At 36.0% G+C, this 18,043-nt stretch overlaps 1 protein-coding gene across 1 annotated transcript in view; it reads right to left on the bottom strand.

The window, feature by feature from the left end:
• The window catches only part of ADGRV1 (adhesion G protein-coupled receptor V1), a 481,118-nt gene that overhangs the window by 340,373 nt on the left and 122,702 nt on the right, over positions 1-18,043 (bottom strand). The window contains 10 exon segments of the mRNA XM_006775582.2: positions 6,767-6,886; positions 7,764-8,028; positions 10,157-10,264; positions 10,606-10,752; positions 10,849-11,006; positions 11,769-11,893; positions 12,922-13,097; positions 15,657-15,919; positions 16,945-17,086; positions 17,685-17,823. Coding sequence (XP_006775645.1) covers positions 6,767-6,886; positions 7,764-8,028; positions 10,157-10,264; positions 10,606-10,752; positions 10,849-11,006; positions 11,769-11,893; positions 12,922-13,097; positions 15,657-15,919; positions 16,945-17,086; positions 17,685-17,823 — 1,643 coding nt within the window.

The raw sequence follows: 18,043 nt of genomic DNA, 5'->3' as shown, positions 1-18,043 counted from the left end.
TAATAACTGTTAAATGCTATGGAAAGATCGAGCAAGCCTGACAATGTAGCCACAACCCACTTAAAAAGTGATCTTGAATGCTAAAAGCCAAATGGATTTTGGATTTGTTCGTATTCATCTCAATATTTATTTATGGAATAGCATGCTAGGATACTTTTGAAAGTAAAAAATACCCATAATCCTACCACTAAGTGGTTTATTTTTCTATTTTCCTTCCAGTCGTGATTCATACGAATTCATAATTGGCACAGTTATAGTCTAAATATAAAAATTAATTAAAAAGGGTAATACCATGTTTATAGTGTATATATAGCATAGTTTTTTATATGTGACTACATAGCATTCATATTTGTAATTTTAATGCATAATCTATAGGGTTGATCTTAAAATATATTTAATAATATTGTTTTCTATATAGTTTTTCAATTTTAATTAATTCTCCATTTTAATTATGTTCACTTAATAAATTCTTAAAGGTGGTTAATTAAACCAAAGAATATGAACAAATTCAAGACTTTAGAATATGTTCTGTCAATGCTTTTTGAAATGTTATTGGAAAACCATGCTCTTCATAATTAAAAGCAATGGCACATACTTGTATTTAATGACATTAGGAGGAAAGGGTGCTCACTACACTGTACACAACACTAAAAAAATCTTCAGACTTAAAACAGGAGAAAAGAAAGAAACCGCCAAGAAACATGCATAAATTCCAGTACTCATTGAAACACACTGCAACATACAAATATCAAATAAGACTGGGTATTAAAATAGCATATAGAACCAGAAACCACGAGTCTCTTCCAAAATTTTTACCCATACGATAAAATGGAACACCCCATACCCACTCTAAAATCCCATATTCTTAAGTATTGAGAATTACTGATTATTTTTATATACGGGGAAAAATTTTACTATTGCAATTTAGTAAATGTTGCATAAAAAGTAAAGATTAAAAAAGTAGTTACTAATAAGTTTGTATTTTCAAAATGATCATATATTTTCCATAAAGCTTTGTAAAACTGGATACATTCAGCAAAGGCCAAACTCTTCAGATGGATCTCAACACCTCTCAAGTTTAACTGATTCTACAGTCTCAAGGAAAATCATGAACTAAAGTTTTTTGATCATCACTGATGATGCATCCAACCCTGGGAGATACACTCCTATTCACGTCCTCGCAATCTGATTAGTATTACAAGGCAGCAAATAGGTAATAAGACATTTAGAGTAGGAAGTGTAGGCTTAAATCTGAACATATGTATGCAGAGAGTGTTTTCTCAGAAAATAGGCATTTGTACTGTTCAGGATCATGAAATTGGGCCAGGAATGTATGAGGGAAAGAAAATAATCTCTACTGGAGGAAGAGGATATTTTTTATCCTTTTTTGTTTCAATTACAGTTTACTTTGTATTGGCTTCAAGTGTACAGCATAGTGGTTAGACAATTATATGCTCTAAAGCAGTGATGGCAAGCCTATGACACGCATGTCAGAGTTGACACGCAAACTCATTTTTTTGGTTGATTTTTCTTTGTTAAATGGCATTTAAATATATAAAATAAATATCAAAAATATAAATCTTTGTTTTACTATGGTTGCAAATATCAAAATTTCTATATATGTGACATGGCACCAGAGTTAAGTTAGGGTTTTTCAAAATGCTGACACGCCGAGCTCAAAAGGTTCGCCATCACTGCTCTAAAGGGTTCCCCCTGATGTTTCCAGTAAATATTTCCACCTGGCACCATATATAGTTATCACAATATTATTAACTATAGTCCCTATGCTGTACTTCACTTCCCCATGACTAATTTGTAACTACCAATTTGTAGTTATCCATCCCTTCAACTCTTCCACCGAGTCCCCCATTTCCCCTTCCCTCTGGCAACCACCAGTATGCTCTCTGTGTCTTTGAGTCTATTTGGGAAGAGGATTTTAACTAGTACTGATTACAGAATTATCTCCCATTTAGCAAAACTATAAAAAATTTAAAAGTATCCCACATGTAAGCAAATGGATGAGATTACTTAAGGAGTGAGTGTAAAAGAGAAATTCCAGGACTAAGTGCTAGAGCAAGCATTCTTAACCATTTAGAGACCTGGGAATATAAGAAGAAACCAGTAAAAGATGGAGCAGCCAGGAAGAGCTTCCTGAGAAGCAGTGTCCTCAAGAGAGAGCCAAGTTCCAGAGCAAAGAGAAGAGAATATCCTGAAAACAGTTTGAGATACAGTGTATGTGTTTCACAGGGCACTGTGGAGGATTTGGGGGGTTGGGCACCAGGAAGAGCTTCCTGAGAAGCAGTGTCCTCAGGAGAGAGCCAAGTTCCAGAGCAAAGAGAATATCCTGAAAACAGTTTGAGGTACAGTGTATCTGTTTCACAGGGCACTGTGGAGGATTTGGGGGGTTGGGGAAATGAGATGTGAGCATCTGGACTAGAACTCTGGGCCCAGATGGTCTAGAGCGGCGGTGGACCACTGGTGGTCCCTGAGGTCCAAAAGGTTGGTGACCACTGGTCTAGAGCATGAGCAGAACACATGCGAATGAGAATCTCATTCCCAGGGGCCTGCACTTCTTATGGTAAATGAACAGGAATGAAGAGAGTAATGAGCTTAATCCAAATGATTTTCAAATGTAATAGTTTTGATGAAGCTGAGAGTATTGGAGGACTAAAGAGAAGGGGCTGAGTGTCTTTCCAGCAACACATAGAGCTTAGAGGATGAATGATATAATAAACTGAAGGACTGCAACAGGACCTGGGACATAACATTCAGTAAGTGTTAGCTATAGATTCCCATATTTCCTGAATCTTTTGTCCACACAGTCTCCTTCACCTCCCCTTGAAAAAGTGGAATTCAGCAAGGCTTGGTTCGAGGATCCCTCCTCTCACGCTACATAGTCTCTTTCTACATCTTCCTTCACTGCATGTAGAACATCCAATACCTGCAGTCTAGGACTCTCTTCTAAGCTCTGACCAGCAATACTTCTTCAATATCTGCACACGAATGACTCAAAGGCATCTCAATGGATTCCAATGAACTCATTATCTCTGTCCCTAAGTGCCTGGACTTCCTCCCAGTGATCACCATAATGGTTATAGGACTACCACCTATGTAAAAATTAGACTCATTCTTGACATCCTCCCTATCACATACCCCCATATCTAATCTACCATCAACTCCTGTGGATTTTACTTGTGAAACATCTTTTGAATGAATCTGCTTGTCCAATTTTCCACCTGCATCACCCACCATTTTCCAAACTCCACCATGCAACATCTTCAGTCTGAAACATGCCATGAGCCTCCACACTGTCTTCAAGACATCTCTTACCAGCCTCTAAGCTTCTCTAAGCTTTTCTCCCCATGACATGGGTCCTCTCTCTCTCTCTCTCTCTCTCTCTCTCTCTCTCTCTCTCTCTCTCCTCTCTCACACACTCACACACACACACACACACACACAACCCCCCACCCAAGACACACACACACACACACACACACACACACACACAGTCTCTGTTTCTCTCTCCCTGGCCCCATCTTTCTCCATCTCCTCATCACCTTCTCATAAAAGACATCCACTTACTTTTAGGATAAAGATAATAATCCTTTAAATCCCTCTCTGGTCTGATTACATCTTCAGTTATAATCTATACCACTCTCCCCTCACTGCCACTTTGAGCTCTCCCTGGTCCTTTAAAAGCTCATGCTCACTGCTACCATCTGACCTTTGCACATGTTGTTCCCTCAACCTAGAGCCCACCCTATGCTTAACTCAGCCTCATTAACACCTAATTACGTAAGAAAACTCTCGGGGCATCCCTTAGACCAGGTCAAGGCCTCTCCATTTTGTGTTGTGGGAGTTCTTTATTCTTTCATAGCAGTTATCTGTATGTAGCCAGAAACGTATTTGTGTGATTTTACATGTATCTCTTCCCTATTACCTGTTAAACTTCTTCAGGGCAGAGGTGATATCTGATTCTGCTTACCAGTGTTTTCTCGGGGTCTACCACTGTGCTTGGCACATAATTGGCACTAAAAATATCTATTAAATAATAAAGGAGAGAAGAGAGAAATGGGAGATACATTTATATGTCCTTGCAGCCTTTGTTATATTCATTATTCTTCTTCAATTTAAAGAATTCAGTCACCACCCAATAATCTCTGTCAGGTCATTAACCAGAATAAATATGTAATCCTCATAGTCATGGCTCCAATCTAATGCTTTTAATAAAATATTTGACACATTCAAAATAATAAAATCCTTGAATATTATTTAATGCATAATTTCAGCTTTCAAGGGATCTATAATAAGCCATTCTAAATAATTACCTATAATCTTTTCATACTTCTACAACCTCAAGTCACAGAAACAAAAGAATAAAGAAACCTTACAATGGGTCTTTTAACAAGCCTCTGGCAGATTTTTTTCACAAATTCTTTTAGAAACGTGCCTATTCTATTTTTTTAAAGTATTTAAAGAGAATTCTGTAACTTCAATTAATGGCCCATTCAGGCAGCATCCCTCAACCTTAAAAAACATTCATTAGGCAACTATTTTGAATTATAATAAGCGACTCAAGTAGATGAAGTTAGTCCACTTGAAAACTTGAAGTATAGAGAAGCAAAAATGATAAAGGTACAAAATTAAAGAACAAGTAGACAAAAACTACACAAGTCCATGATGGAAGATCCATCATTTATTCAGTGAATCAGTTGTTGAGTGAATGATGAGTACATCACTCAAGTTGTTTATCACAGCAACATCACAGAGTGAAGGCCTGTCAGAGGCTGACAATGTAAAGAAAAGTTATTCAAGGAGAGGATGAGCAGAACAGAGGTAGACACCACAAACAGAGTGAACCTGGCATGGAAGCCTGAACCTGGCATGGAAGCCAGAAAACAAAGTAATGTCCCAGATGGGAGGTGCCAGGGTCTGAGAAAACCTGGGGACACAGAGCTGAGAAGTGGGGTGTAGGACACATGAAAACAAAGTGAAATGAAGAATCTACAAAAATGTAGCAAAGGATAAAAGCGGTCAAATATATGGTGATGGAAAGAGAGTTGACTCTGGGTAGTCAACACACAATGCAATATACAGATGATGTATTATAGAATTGTAACTTGAAACCTACATAATTATGTTAACCAATGTCACCCCAATAAATTTAATTTAAAAAATGGAAGATAAAAAAAAACCTCTGATTCCTGGAGAACAGTAAAAGTGACAATGCCTGATAGAGAAAGCAAGTCAGGCACCTAAAAAAACCCCTGCAAGAATAAACTCCAGTATTTGTGCTAAATCCTCTACTCTTTTCACAATGATTTACTTTGTAAATTTTAACTTTTGTGATTTCACCTACCTCCATGCATTGATGTTCCCGATGTCTAAACCCCTACTTGATTTCCCCCTGATTTCAGTTCCATTTCACTAACCACCCACAGAGGCTTCTACATCAGCTCTGGCCTGGGCAGTTACAAACTACTGCCTCCGGCACATTCTGTGCACCACAGGTAGGTGGAGTTGTGAAACACGCCTTTGATCCTCACTTGTCTTTAAAATGCCTGCAAGGATTTCTCTGCCTCAGTAATGCTCAGAATGCTGTCTGGGGATCCTTAAGAGTCTTGAGACCCTTAAAGAGACTGTGAGGTCAAAAGTACAGGTGTCCCAAAAAATGTATACACATTTTAACAGCGGATAGCTCAATTCTGAAGATGAAATGCAGTTTAATAAACACTGCCTTTATAATTATTCAAAGTGTGTGTTTACATTTTGGGGGACACCTTATATATTTTCATAATAATACTAAGATGTTGTCTGTCTACTTCACTCATTCTTTCATGAGTGAATGGTGGGATTTTCCAGAGGACATATGATTGATATTATTGCAATAGGCTAAATACAGATGCAGACAAAAAAAATCCAGATATCGTCTATTAAACCAGATATGAAAAGTTTCAAAAACGAAAAAGAAATGCCATTCTTTTTATAAAAATTTTGTTTTGGAAAATACAGTGTTCTGTTTTTAAATAAAGCATGTTATTTATGTTCACATGTAATGACTTTATTGCTGTCATTCTTAAATGAATTAATAAATAACTGTCTGAAATTTCTCCATTTGATTTCAAATACAATAAATATCAGTAGATATACACACAAACAAAAACCCTTTGAGGGCCTCCATTTTTTAAGAGGGTGAAAAGTTCCTAAGACCAAAATGTCTGGGAACCACCGGACCATCTGAAACACAGTTCAAACCCGGGCTAACATTCCAGGCCCACCTGTTTAGACTCCAGTGTGTTTCCAACCTTACCACCACTCCGTTCTGAATCAAATCCTTTGTCCCCACCACGCTAGTCTGCCCATCGTGCTCTCAAAGCCACAGACACCCCTGCCTTTCACTTTTGCTCATATCTTTCCCACTCCGCAAGTATTTCCTACCAATCCACCCAGGCAGAGCTCAAGCTCCCTTAACCCCTCCAATTCTACCACTCACAGAGCAAATGCGATTGGGGTTCTACCTTGAATTATTATCTTACTATTTTTCTTGCTTCTCCAACCAAACACAATCCCTGTTTTAAGAGTATCAATATCAGTCATTTGAAAAGTCTAGGATTTCTGGAAATATTATCGTCAAGATCTTGATTTTACATCCTTAGTAAAATACCCAGTGTCTGGCAATGTAACACTACCTCTAATTTGGTGAGATTAAAATCATTCAGGCTTTCCCACTGCCCTCGGGATTAGCCAGCAGTTGAAAATCCCTTACCTATTCCTGAAGCTGGTGTGAAGGAGTGGATCCTATTAGCAGCAAAATCCAGGGATTGAAAATATCTAAAAGAAGACTGTCCTGGCTCCCAGGTGAAAATATCAATTGAACTCTGATCTCCTACAATAATAAATATAAGTCAAATCTGAAGGCAAACATTTCAGAAAAAAATGACGATTACACAGGAAAACTATAATAAAAACATTAAGTCTAATAAAAAAACACAAATTTTATAGGAGAGTCCTCAGAATTCATTCAGTTAAACAGAAATACAACTTATTAGGAAACATTTAAATTCTTTTTGCATTTATCACATGAAGTATATAGTTAGCCACTAATCATGACCCAATATAAAAAAAAGCAACAAATGTTTTATTTTTTAGGAGTGTTGGAATTTTATTTATGAAAATTCCACTAAGCATAAGAAAGCATATTCATATTCAATAAATATTTTTAAAGTTTTATCAAAAGTTGCTAAGCACTATTTATTACTACTATAAATTATCCATGGCACCCCAAGTACAGTCATATAAAAAGTTACCTACTTATGCTATAAGTATAATATCTTCATAGAGTTTTTCATAGATCTTTCCACGTTACCCACTCATTCCCCAATTTGATTTTAATATTTTTAAAGTAGTGGTTCAGAACCCCTAAAGATTAAGGACTAAACAATTTTTTCCCCAAAATCTATTTGTAGCTGACAGCCAATATTTATCCATCAAGACACATTCTATGACTTAGCTAAACAATTATTGAGAGCATTTTCATATCAACATACTATATCAGTGGTCGTCAAACTGCAGCTCGCGAGCCACATGCGGCTCTTTGGCCCCTTAAGTGTAGCCACAAAGTTTCAATCACACTGTATGTGCACGCCTGCACGTGGTATTTGTGGAAGAGCCACATTCAAGGGGCCGCAGTTTGCTGACCACTGTACTATATGAATACTAATTTCGATAACTCTGTATGCATTACAAACATTATATCTTCTTACCTAGAGAGACAGACTTGGTAAAAATTAAGTAAATATCATCTCCTGAAATCAAGGCCTCGACTTGTGTTGTCCCACTGACTGGCACTTCTTGAAAGCTAATAAACTCATTTCCAGACCATCTCAGTAAAACGGCATTGAGCCTGGCATGAGCCTGGGAAATGGCTAAGAACACAGAGCCTCCTCTGGTGAACAGGGCCATGGCCAGCACACCTCGGACAGGGAGTGTCTGATGCAACACGAAGCTTCCTCCATCCCACCGGAAGACCTGCAGAGAATGTTCAAATACAGAATCCTTCGTGATGAGGAATTGAGCACTTACGGTAATTTAACCAGTGTCATCTGTTTATTCTCCTAGAGCCTTTTATTTAGTCGAGAGGATATTTTCATACATGAGAAAGTAGCAAAACTGAAGCTTTCTCCCCTTTTTTCTGTATGTGTGTGCGAGTGTGAGAGAAAAGAGAGAGAGGGGACATACAGGTAGAATGAATTTTAAAGCAAAGTTATTTAAAAATAAGTCAGTTTCAAATAGACATCTGGGCAGGAGTCAGTGATAGCAAGAAAAGAGGAATGCCAAATATAGAAGAGAATTCATTTAACTATAAAAAATTTAGAACTAGATTAGAAACTTTCTGATACTGTAATATCATTCATAGCCCTCTCTCGAGCAACAGAAACACCTAAACTTTTTAGTACTAAAAGTGGCAATGCATACAAGGTTTCAGGGTGAGTATTCATACATTTAAAATTAAAAGACAATCCCAAATATACAACCTAGTCAATTTCAGAAAGAATTATATTTATTGAGTCAACAATTGGGAACCTTACATGAGCCAAGCATTATTCTAGGATTTATGAATAAAGTCGTATCTCCCTTTAAGGATATTTATGGATATTAAGTATTAGTCAAAGGCAAACAAACAGACTAATATTTAAATAGATGCATGAGCCCTAACCGGTTTGGCTTAGTGGATAGAGCGTCGGCCTGCGGACTGAAAGGTCTCAGGTTCGATTCCAGTCAAGGGCATATACCTTGGTTGTGGGCACATCCCCAGTTGAGGGTGTGCAGGAGGCAGCTGATCGATGTTTCTCTCTCATCGATGTTTCTAACTCTCTATCCTCCTCCCTTCCTCTCTGTAAAAAATCAATAAAATATATTTTAAAAATAAAAAAATAAATAGATGCATGATTATAAAATTGATACAAGTGCTAAAGATAACAACTGAAATGATGTGATGGAGAACTATGGGTGTATAAGGAAAATAAAGGTAGAGAGAATGACAAAATTTCCAAAGCAGCAAAAGTTTGTCATTATCTGAGTTAAAACGGGTCTAACTGGAAGGAAACTAACAGTTCTAGGGAACTGAGTATCAGACTAGACAGGTAAGGAGTCTTTTGCTAGGGAGACCATGTAATTTATCACAAGGGTCCCTGAGCGAGCAAATGGGACAATATTAGTAATTATATCAGGACAACAGGCATAACCCAACACTGTCCTGGACAAATAAGGAGATATGGTTATCCTACTTACTTAGATGCATGCTGAGTATAATTGGAAATAGATAAAGTTTTAAAATGAGGAATCACTCAATATTAATTAATGTTTTAAAATATTACTCCAGCCCAGACAACATGACTCAGTGGTTTGAACCAGGAGGTCACGGTTCTATTCTCGGTCAGGGCACATGCCCAAGTTGTGGGCACAATCCTCAGTGTGGGGGTTCTCTCTCATCATTGATGTTTCCATCTTCCTCTCCCTCTCTCTTCCTCTCTGAAATCAATAAAAAATAAAAAATAAAATATTACCCCAGCCACTTGACTGTGAATGGGTCTGAGGAGGTCAGAGAAGAAGTTTGGAAACCAGCTAGAGGGTACTCTAATAGTGTCAGAGAGAAGTGATGGGGACCTGGATTAAGGAGGGAGAAGCAGCAATGGAATAAAAAATGTCTGTATTCAATTATTGGAAGATATAAACAAAAACACCTAATGATAAGTTAGATGTCATTAAAAAGGAGTAATGAAGGTTACGTCCAGAGCAATTGCACTTATGAGGTTGCAATTTCCTGAGATGAAAGCAAGCACTGAACAAGTTTTGCAGAGAAAATCCAAAGTTCAGTGGGGATATGCTAAATCTTCCATACTTAAAATGTATTTAAGTGAAGATGCTAATAGAAAGTTAGATATGTACGTATGGAATACAGAGGGATGGATAGCTACCAATAAATTTGGAAGATTTTTTTAAAATAAGCTGTAACTAATCAGTATGTATATTCTACTTTATTACTTTCCCCCAATCAAATTATGGTGTTATTTTATATTAATCCTACAGACTACATCTTTGATGAGCTTTAATTATAGCATTAAAAAGAAAAAAGTTCATTTTAAAAGAATCACACCTGTGTTAATGCAGAATCATTTCTTTGACTTGCAACAATTAAATAATCTTGACTGTCTGAAGTAAAATATCTTACTTGAGAACTTTCTGAAATAATTATTGTTTGAACCTGCAAGAAAAACAGAACAGTAGGAATAAAAATTTAAAGTAGAATATAACTAAAAAAGGATCTGAATACAGTAATAGTATGAGTCAGTATTTGAAGTTCAAAACTGGGAAAATCCTTCTGATATCTAGATATGCCTAACTAGAGGTCATTTTAAGAAAGACAAAACTATCCCTAGATTAAGACACCTTGCTCAAATGAGCATCAACTTGCCAAAAGCCTTTTTCACATGACCACAGACCACAGATCTAACTTCCATTTAGATCAAGCTTACAAATCTAATTTTTCTTTTAAATAAAGCAATCTACAAAAAAGTAAAGTTTTTTGTTGTTTGTTTCTTTTACCAGGAATAATTTGAGTCCAGATGTGAATGTATACACACTGTTAACAGAAGGCTTTTCTTCATGTCTTTCTTCATGAGTAATCACAAAGTAGGGAGAAAGTCCAATCTGAAAGGCCTCACAAGTTTTAGGATTCCCTATATTTAAATCCTAGGATATAAGGCATAAGAATATCTGTAATTCACGAGGTAGCCAACATTTACATGCACATCTTATTTTGTCTGCTGTAAAATAAGCGATGCTTACCTCAAGTGGAATAAAAACCCCTTGCCATCGGTAAACAGTAGAAGACACCTTTCTTAACATTACACCATATATTGAATCTTCCAAAGTAAAGAAACACCAGCCAGAAGCCGAGGCATCGAAAAAACTTTGAAATATGGAAAACACAATATGCATTCCCCCTAAAAAACATATATCATAATTTACAAGTGTATAATCCCTCCCAAACTTTATCAATTGAGTTTATTATTCAAACAGTGAAGCCCATTCTTTATATGGCACTGAGGATATCTTCAAAGTGCAAATGCGATCATGCCACCTTATGCTATATGTGCCTAGTAACCCTCCCCAATGCTTAAAGCACTCAAAGGCTTTCCATTAATCCTAGGATTAAAACAAATGCCCGTAACATGTTCTTCAACCTCTTGAATGATCTAGTGTTGTCTAACTCTTCAAACTCAACACTCCCCTTATTTCTAAACTCAATGTCCATTTTAAAGTTTTTCATTTACGTTCTTTTTGTTAATGACTCTAGAGGTCTGCCTCATTCATTTCCCACTTTTTCCCCCATGTTCCTCCAAGTAGAATCTCTACCTAGCATTTTTTCTTAGTTCAAACTTTGATATGCCTGAGAAGCATTCATTTATGTTCTCACAACATGAAGAACATCCCCTTTAAAACATTTATTACAGTTTAAACTACACACTGATTTTCACTTGTTTTATTTCTGTCACCCATTTAAATTCTAAGCTCTGTGAGTTTAGCCCTATGCCTGGCATATAATAGGCCTTCAATAAATATCTGTGAGTGCAATAAAAGAATTATATATCTTTTCTCCGTTTTCAACAAATCCACAATATACAATTTATGAGGGGATATGTAAATTTTATACACGCAATCTTTCTTGGTTATAGAATTTTGTTCTCATAAGAAATGAAACATACTCATGCCAAAGGCTGTTTCAGATATTGTCTCCCACTCCACACTCACAGCTAAATCAATGCCGTTAGTACGTGACACATTTAAATATACAGTCCTGTTGGCTTCTTCGATCTTTATAGATGTGGCTCTAAAGAAAACAAATGGATTATGGAAAGCAGAAAAAGCATAATTTCTGAATATTAAAATATATATCACAATGCTATAATATATTTAATACATTTTTAAATTTACACTAGCCATGGTGAGTTCTATCCACAAATTTTATACAGCAGGAAGAATAGACTCTACAGCTCAAAAATATTCATTTATGAAGATTTTTTAAAAGCACAAATGTAATACTCTGATACTAGAATCATAACAAAATACTGATAAGCCGGTAACTTCATGCTGCATATTCTAAAAAATAAATAAAACTGTTATATCTCACATAAAACAAAAACACATGACAGAGAAAAAATAAGTCAGAAATTCCCTGATCTAGTGTATCAGTGAAACAAGATCTACTGAAATATTTCTAAAATATAGAAATAAACATCTTCAGCCTACAGAGGGAATTTTAAACTATAATCAAGTTAAGGTATCTTTGAAGAATAATTTATTTAGTCTGAGTAACTAAATATAATTTCTATTATTTCTCACTTTTTATTATTATTGGAAAAACAAACAAACAGTGCAAGCCATTACCTGAAAGTGTAAACTTTGGGAAAATAAGAATTCTAACAACATCATTATGGAGGACATGATTAGGTTTCTGACAGTCCCTGTTATGAGAGGGCATATGGCCTCTCTGAATCTATCTGCTAGAGTACATTTTAAAAATCCCTTTTAAGATAGTCAGAGCTCAATTTCCTCCTGCATTTTCTCTATGTCAAAAAATATATCCTGCCCAGCTGGTGCTGCTCAGTGGTTAGCACTGATCCATGAACCAGGAGGTCACAGTTTGATTCCTGGTCAGGGCATATGCCCAGGATTCAGGCTTGGTCCCCAGTAGGGCGCCTGCAGAATGCAGCCAATCAATGATTCTCTCTCATCATTGATGTTTCTATCTATCGCTCCCTCTCCCTTCCTTTCTCTCTAAAATCAATAAAAACATTTTTTTAAAAAGACTGCCTAACTAGCTTCAGAAGCGGCAATTTCCTTTTGAATAAACTATACCTATTTGTAACTGTAGAGATACTGAATAGCCCCAAAGGGGCCTGGTTTTGCAAAACTGTTATCAGGGTTCGAGCACGTGCCCCTAGTCTAGCACCTCCAGTCGGATTAAACAAAGTACACACAAAATGCTCGTCCATTTCTGGTTCCGTGTCTAATATGGCAGATATGTGTAGGGCCTGAAAACAAAATCAAAAGATAAAGTTACTAAAATATAGTCTTTCTATAACAGACAGAGAAATCTGTTAAACATTTTTTGAGAATAAAATAATATGTTTTGGAAACATCACCTTTTCTTAAATTCTAATATTGATCCCTATAATGTTATAGTTACAACTCTTTCCATTTACTAACTTCAAGATTTTCAACACTGTTATGTATGGCACTGAAGTGTCTAAATATAAATACTTATGGCACTTAAAAATAACATTAAGATTAAAATTAAATTTATATATTCATTTTTGCTAACTCTTTATCCTACTCTAGCTAAACAACTGTGTTAGCCTCATTCTAGTCTAGGATTCGCTACTAAAACTTTATAACCATTATAGGCCTTAATTTAAAACACATACACAAATGTTCATCAACAGGAGAATACATAAACAAAAAGTGATCTATTTTATTAAATGCTTCTTAGCAAAAAAAATAATAATAATAAAAAATAAAAAACAGAACTACTCATGTGTGCAGCCATACAGATCTCAAAAATTACACTGCACAAAAGAAGCGAGACACAAAAGATTACATACTCTATGATTCTACTTATATGAAGTTCAAGAACCAGTAAAATGAGTCTTTTAAAAAAATATTAATTTGCTTTCAGAGAGGAAGGGAGAAGAAGAGGGATAAAAACATCAATGATGAGAGAGGATCATTGATTGGCTGGCTCCTGAACACCCCACACTGGGGACCGAGCCCACAACCAGGCATATGCCCTGATCTGGAATCAAACCACGACCTCCTGGTTCATAGGTCAACGCTCAACCACTGAGCCACGCTGGCCAGGCTAGAATGAGTCTTTAATGATAGAATCTGGAAAGTAGTTTCCTCTGGGGAGAGCAAGAAACTTTCCAGTGATGGTAATGTTCAAGATCTTAATTTGAGTGGTTACATAGGTGCATACATATTTTTAAAGTCATTGAGACATACACTTAAGATTTGTGTATTTGCCCTGCCCGGTTTGGCTCAGTGGATAGAGCGTCGGCCTGTGGACTGAAGGGTCCCACGTTCAATTCCGGTCAAGGGCATGTACCTTGGTTGTGGGCACATCTCCAGTGGGAGGTGTGTAGGAGGTAGCTGATTGATGTTTCTCTCTCATCGATATTTCTAGCTCTCTATTCCTCTCCCTTCCTCTCTGTAAAAAATCAATAAAATATATTTTTGAAAAATATTTGTGTATTTTATTTTTTATATCTCAAAATCAAAAACATGTTGGAGGAAAAATCATCATGTGTGTGAAGGAAAAATTTATTCCAATTTCTCTAACATTTAATTTGCCTAATGAACAGTAAGGTCTTCAAATATACTGTAAAAAAAAGTTTTTTAAGAAAACACCACAACCTGGCCTGGTATGGCTCAATGGTTGAGCATCGACCTATTAACCAAGAGGTCCCCAGTTCGTCTCCAGGTTAGGGCACATGCCTGGGTTGCAGGCTTGATCCCCATTAGGGGGCATGCAGGAGGCAGCCAATCAATGAAACATCATTGATGTTTCTATCTTGCTCTCCATCTCCCTTCCTCTGAAATCAATTAAAATATTTCTTTAAAAAAGAAAAAAACACAAGATAATTAAAAATATTTTTAAATTTAATTTAAAACATTTTTAAATAGCATGTGAATCTAAAGCAATGCAAATTCATAAAATACTTCAAATTTGAATTCTTTAAAATCTATATGAAGACATAACTGTCCTTGAAAGAAAATTTAAAAGGTCCTAAATTTCAAAGAATGTAAAAAATTAAATATGCAAATGAATATGCATTAAAAATGTATTCAGTTTACTTAAACTGATCATCAATAAAACTTTTTAATTATTAGATGGACTGCTTTTAGATGAACTAGGATAAATATATTATTTTAGAATTATTATACTTTACTATATAGTGAGCTTAAAATATGTTAAAATAGTGGAATTAGCTATTATAAATTTAAACTATGTTTTAAAAATAAAGTTTAAAAACAAAATTATTAATATATAGGAAAAGAGGATTCTGGAGATAAACTTCTGCTAGTTTAGATCACATTTGTAAGTAATCCAAATCCAGTATTTTTTTCTCCACTGAGCTATTCCCATTCACATAGGACACCTGTGTCTGAAACAAGCCGTCTGAAGTAGGCAGTTATATTTTACTTAATGAAAACCTGGCAGGAAGGAGTGATTGTGCTGATGTTTCATGACTGCAAAGAATGTTTTAGAGCATTTTTAGCTTATGGTTTATAGACATATATATTGAAGTGTTCCATTTGAATATGCTTGAGTTTTAAAATAGCAATACACATATTTCCTTTCTTATTTGCACATTCCAATGCCTAATTCACAGAGCAAATTTTTCCAGTTGCGCTCTCTATAAACTATATAGCACATGGCACTTTCACACAGTCATCTAACCATGTCTTTTCCTAATATCTATGCTGGAAATACTTTTATCTTTCTAGGACCTAGGGTGCTCTTCTAAGGAAATATTATTTTGTAAATTTAAAAGATGAGTATTGACTCTCAGTGAAGGCTTATACTGTACCTTGAATCGAACACCTTCTTCTAAAACAATATAGCCTTTGGAAGGAGTCAGATCTTTAGACTCCACTGAAGAATCCACTTCAGTCACAATGAACTGAACTGTCACGGTTCCAAACAGTCCTTGTGCAGGTTCCCGAACAATGTATAATACTGCAACGCTCTCTTGTACATAGAGAGCTGCTGGTTCTCTCAGAAAAAAGTGCTCACTGTTGTTAAATGACAGAACTCCAGGGCCATCGTCATTAGCAAGGACAGTGATTAAGGCTGTCAAAATAAAAATGTTGAAGTAATAAATGAAACTAGAATGGCTTGTAAGTGCTGGGAAGTATGTTGGTACTTCATTGTAAAGTAGGCTAATTCTTCTCTGGATCACCTTAAAAACAAGGGGAAAATTTCCCCGCAACTTTATGTTAAGAAATCCCTTTGTCAAGAAGCAAAGGAATTTTTAAAAGCATTATTAAAATTTATATTCGTGTATGACATAAAAATACTCAGTAAGCTCGGAATAAAAGACAGTTTCCCCAACCTGATGAAGTGATACCTCTGAGAAGCCAATAGCAAAAACAACAAACTTCATGTTGAACAATTAGCACTGCCACTAAAAACAGAAACAAGACAAGGATGTCTGTCTTCACTGCCCTGGAGTGACCAGCCAGGCCATGGGTGTCAAAGTAACGGAAAAGCAGAGTCAGAACTGTCCCTGTTTTAGAGCCCTTTCAATCCGTTCTGTGTCCAGGAGGTTTCCTCATTTTTCTCCTTTCTACCTTCTCTAAGCACTCAGCATGATAGCTAACGAGCAGTGAACCAGGATGATTTTTGGTAACAATATTAAACTGTTCCAACCAAAGAAGTATGGCTCCTATTGGCAGTCCTCGGGTGTAAATACATTTCAACTCTATGTGTAAATACTACTGCAATTAGATGACACTAAAACAGCTACCCTGGCATTCCTTCTGCTAAAAAGGAAACCAATGCCAACTCCAAATTCAAAGGAAAGACATTTATAAATTAAATAAAACCTATAATAACTAGGGAAATGACTTAATATCTTAATATTATCTTGTTAGCAACCTATTCTTTCGTTTTACACACACACACACACACACATATACACACACACACACACATGAAGCATTGTTACACTGACACAGGAATTCCAAAATGCTTAACTTAAAATATTTTGTATTGTAAACATAAAAAACCATCAAGACTAATCCCTGTACATCTGGCTCCATATTAGGAAAAGAGTATGAGGGAGAGGGAGCTGGGTATAACAAATTCTCAATTACCTATTGTATTTCCTCCCAGTTCTAGTCCAGGAGAAGGATTTGTTAAAATCAGCTGAAATTTTTCATCTCCTTCTGGAATATCATCATCAAGAATCATGATGTCAACATTTTTATACCGTTCTCCATGAGCAAAGTGAAGAATCTGGTCAAGAAAGTAAAAGTAGACAGTATAATATTTAAATACACTCTGAATTTTTACAGAATAGAAAGAAATACAATATAGTTGTGAAAGTGAAATAAACGGTTTGACAGGGATTTTGCCTTTTTTGCTTAATTTTTAATAATTTGAATTGACAATACTAAGTTTGGAAAGTAAAATTTATGGAATAATAGAAGGAAATAAGCATTCGGTTAAGAAATAAAAGGCATAAAGAGACAAAGTAAAATGTATTTTAAAACACTAAATGTGTTTCAAAGTAAATTAAAACAGTGAAATACAAGAGTTAAATTTTCAAGAAGCATAAGAAACAGTCTGAGGTCACCAAGTGATATAAATCCTATAACATGATAACCCTTCAGTATTAAATATTGCATAAAATAATGCATTAATAAAATACAGATTAATCTTTAGAATAGTATTGAAAATACAACTTATGTGCTATAGTAAATCAGTGAAGAGAGCTATTCCACTATGTGGAAGTCTTCTGCCCTAATTTACAGTGGAAATATGTCATAGTTTATTATGTTATATTAATTCATTTATAGAGGACCTAAACCATTATCATTCTTAAAGAATTTACCATTGGGGTAAAGCTGTAATCCAGCCCCAGCTGTGCTTCCAAATTCTGGGCATACACGAACAAGGAAACATGGCCTAGAGCCCCCTCACTCCTCTGGGCTATCAGTGTTAAACGTCCTTGGGTTTCATTAATTTCAAACCTGTAATAAAAAGAATACAAGCATTTTTCCTTATAACCTTTTATTGTATAAACTAGAGGCCCGGTGCACAAAAATTTGTGCACTCGGGGGAAGGGGGGGGTCCCTCAGCCCGGCCTGTGCCCTCTCGCAGTCTGGGACTCCTCGGGAGATAATGACCTGCTGGCTTAGGCCTGCTCCCGGGTGGCAGAGGGCAGGCCCAATCCCTAGGTGCAGCCCCTAG

Source organism: Myotis davidii, unplaced genomic scaffold, assembly GCF_000327345.1.
Source record: "Myotis davidii unplaced genomic scaffold, ASM32734v1 scaffold44, whole genome shotgun sequence".
Lineage (NCBI taxonomy): Eukaryota > Metazoa > Chordata > Mammalia > Chiroptera > Vespertilionidae > Myotis > Myotis davidii.
This window is presented reverse-complemented; position numbering and strand designations above follow the sequence as displayed.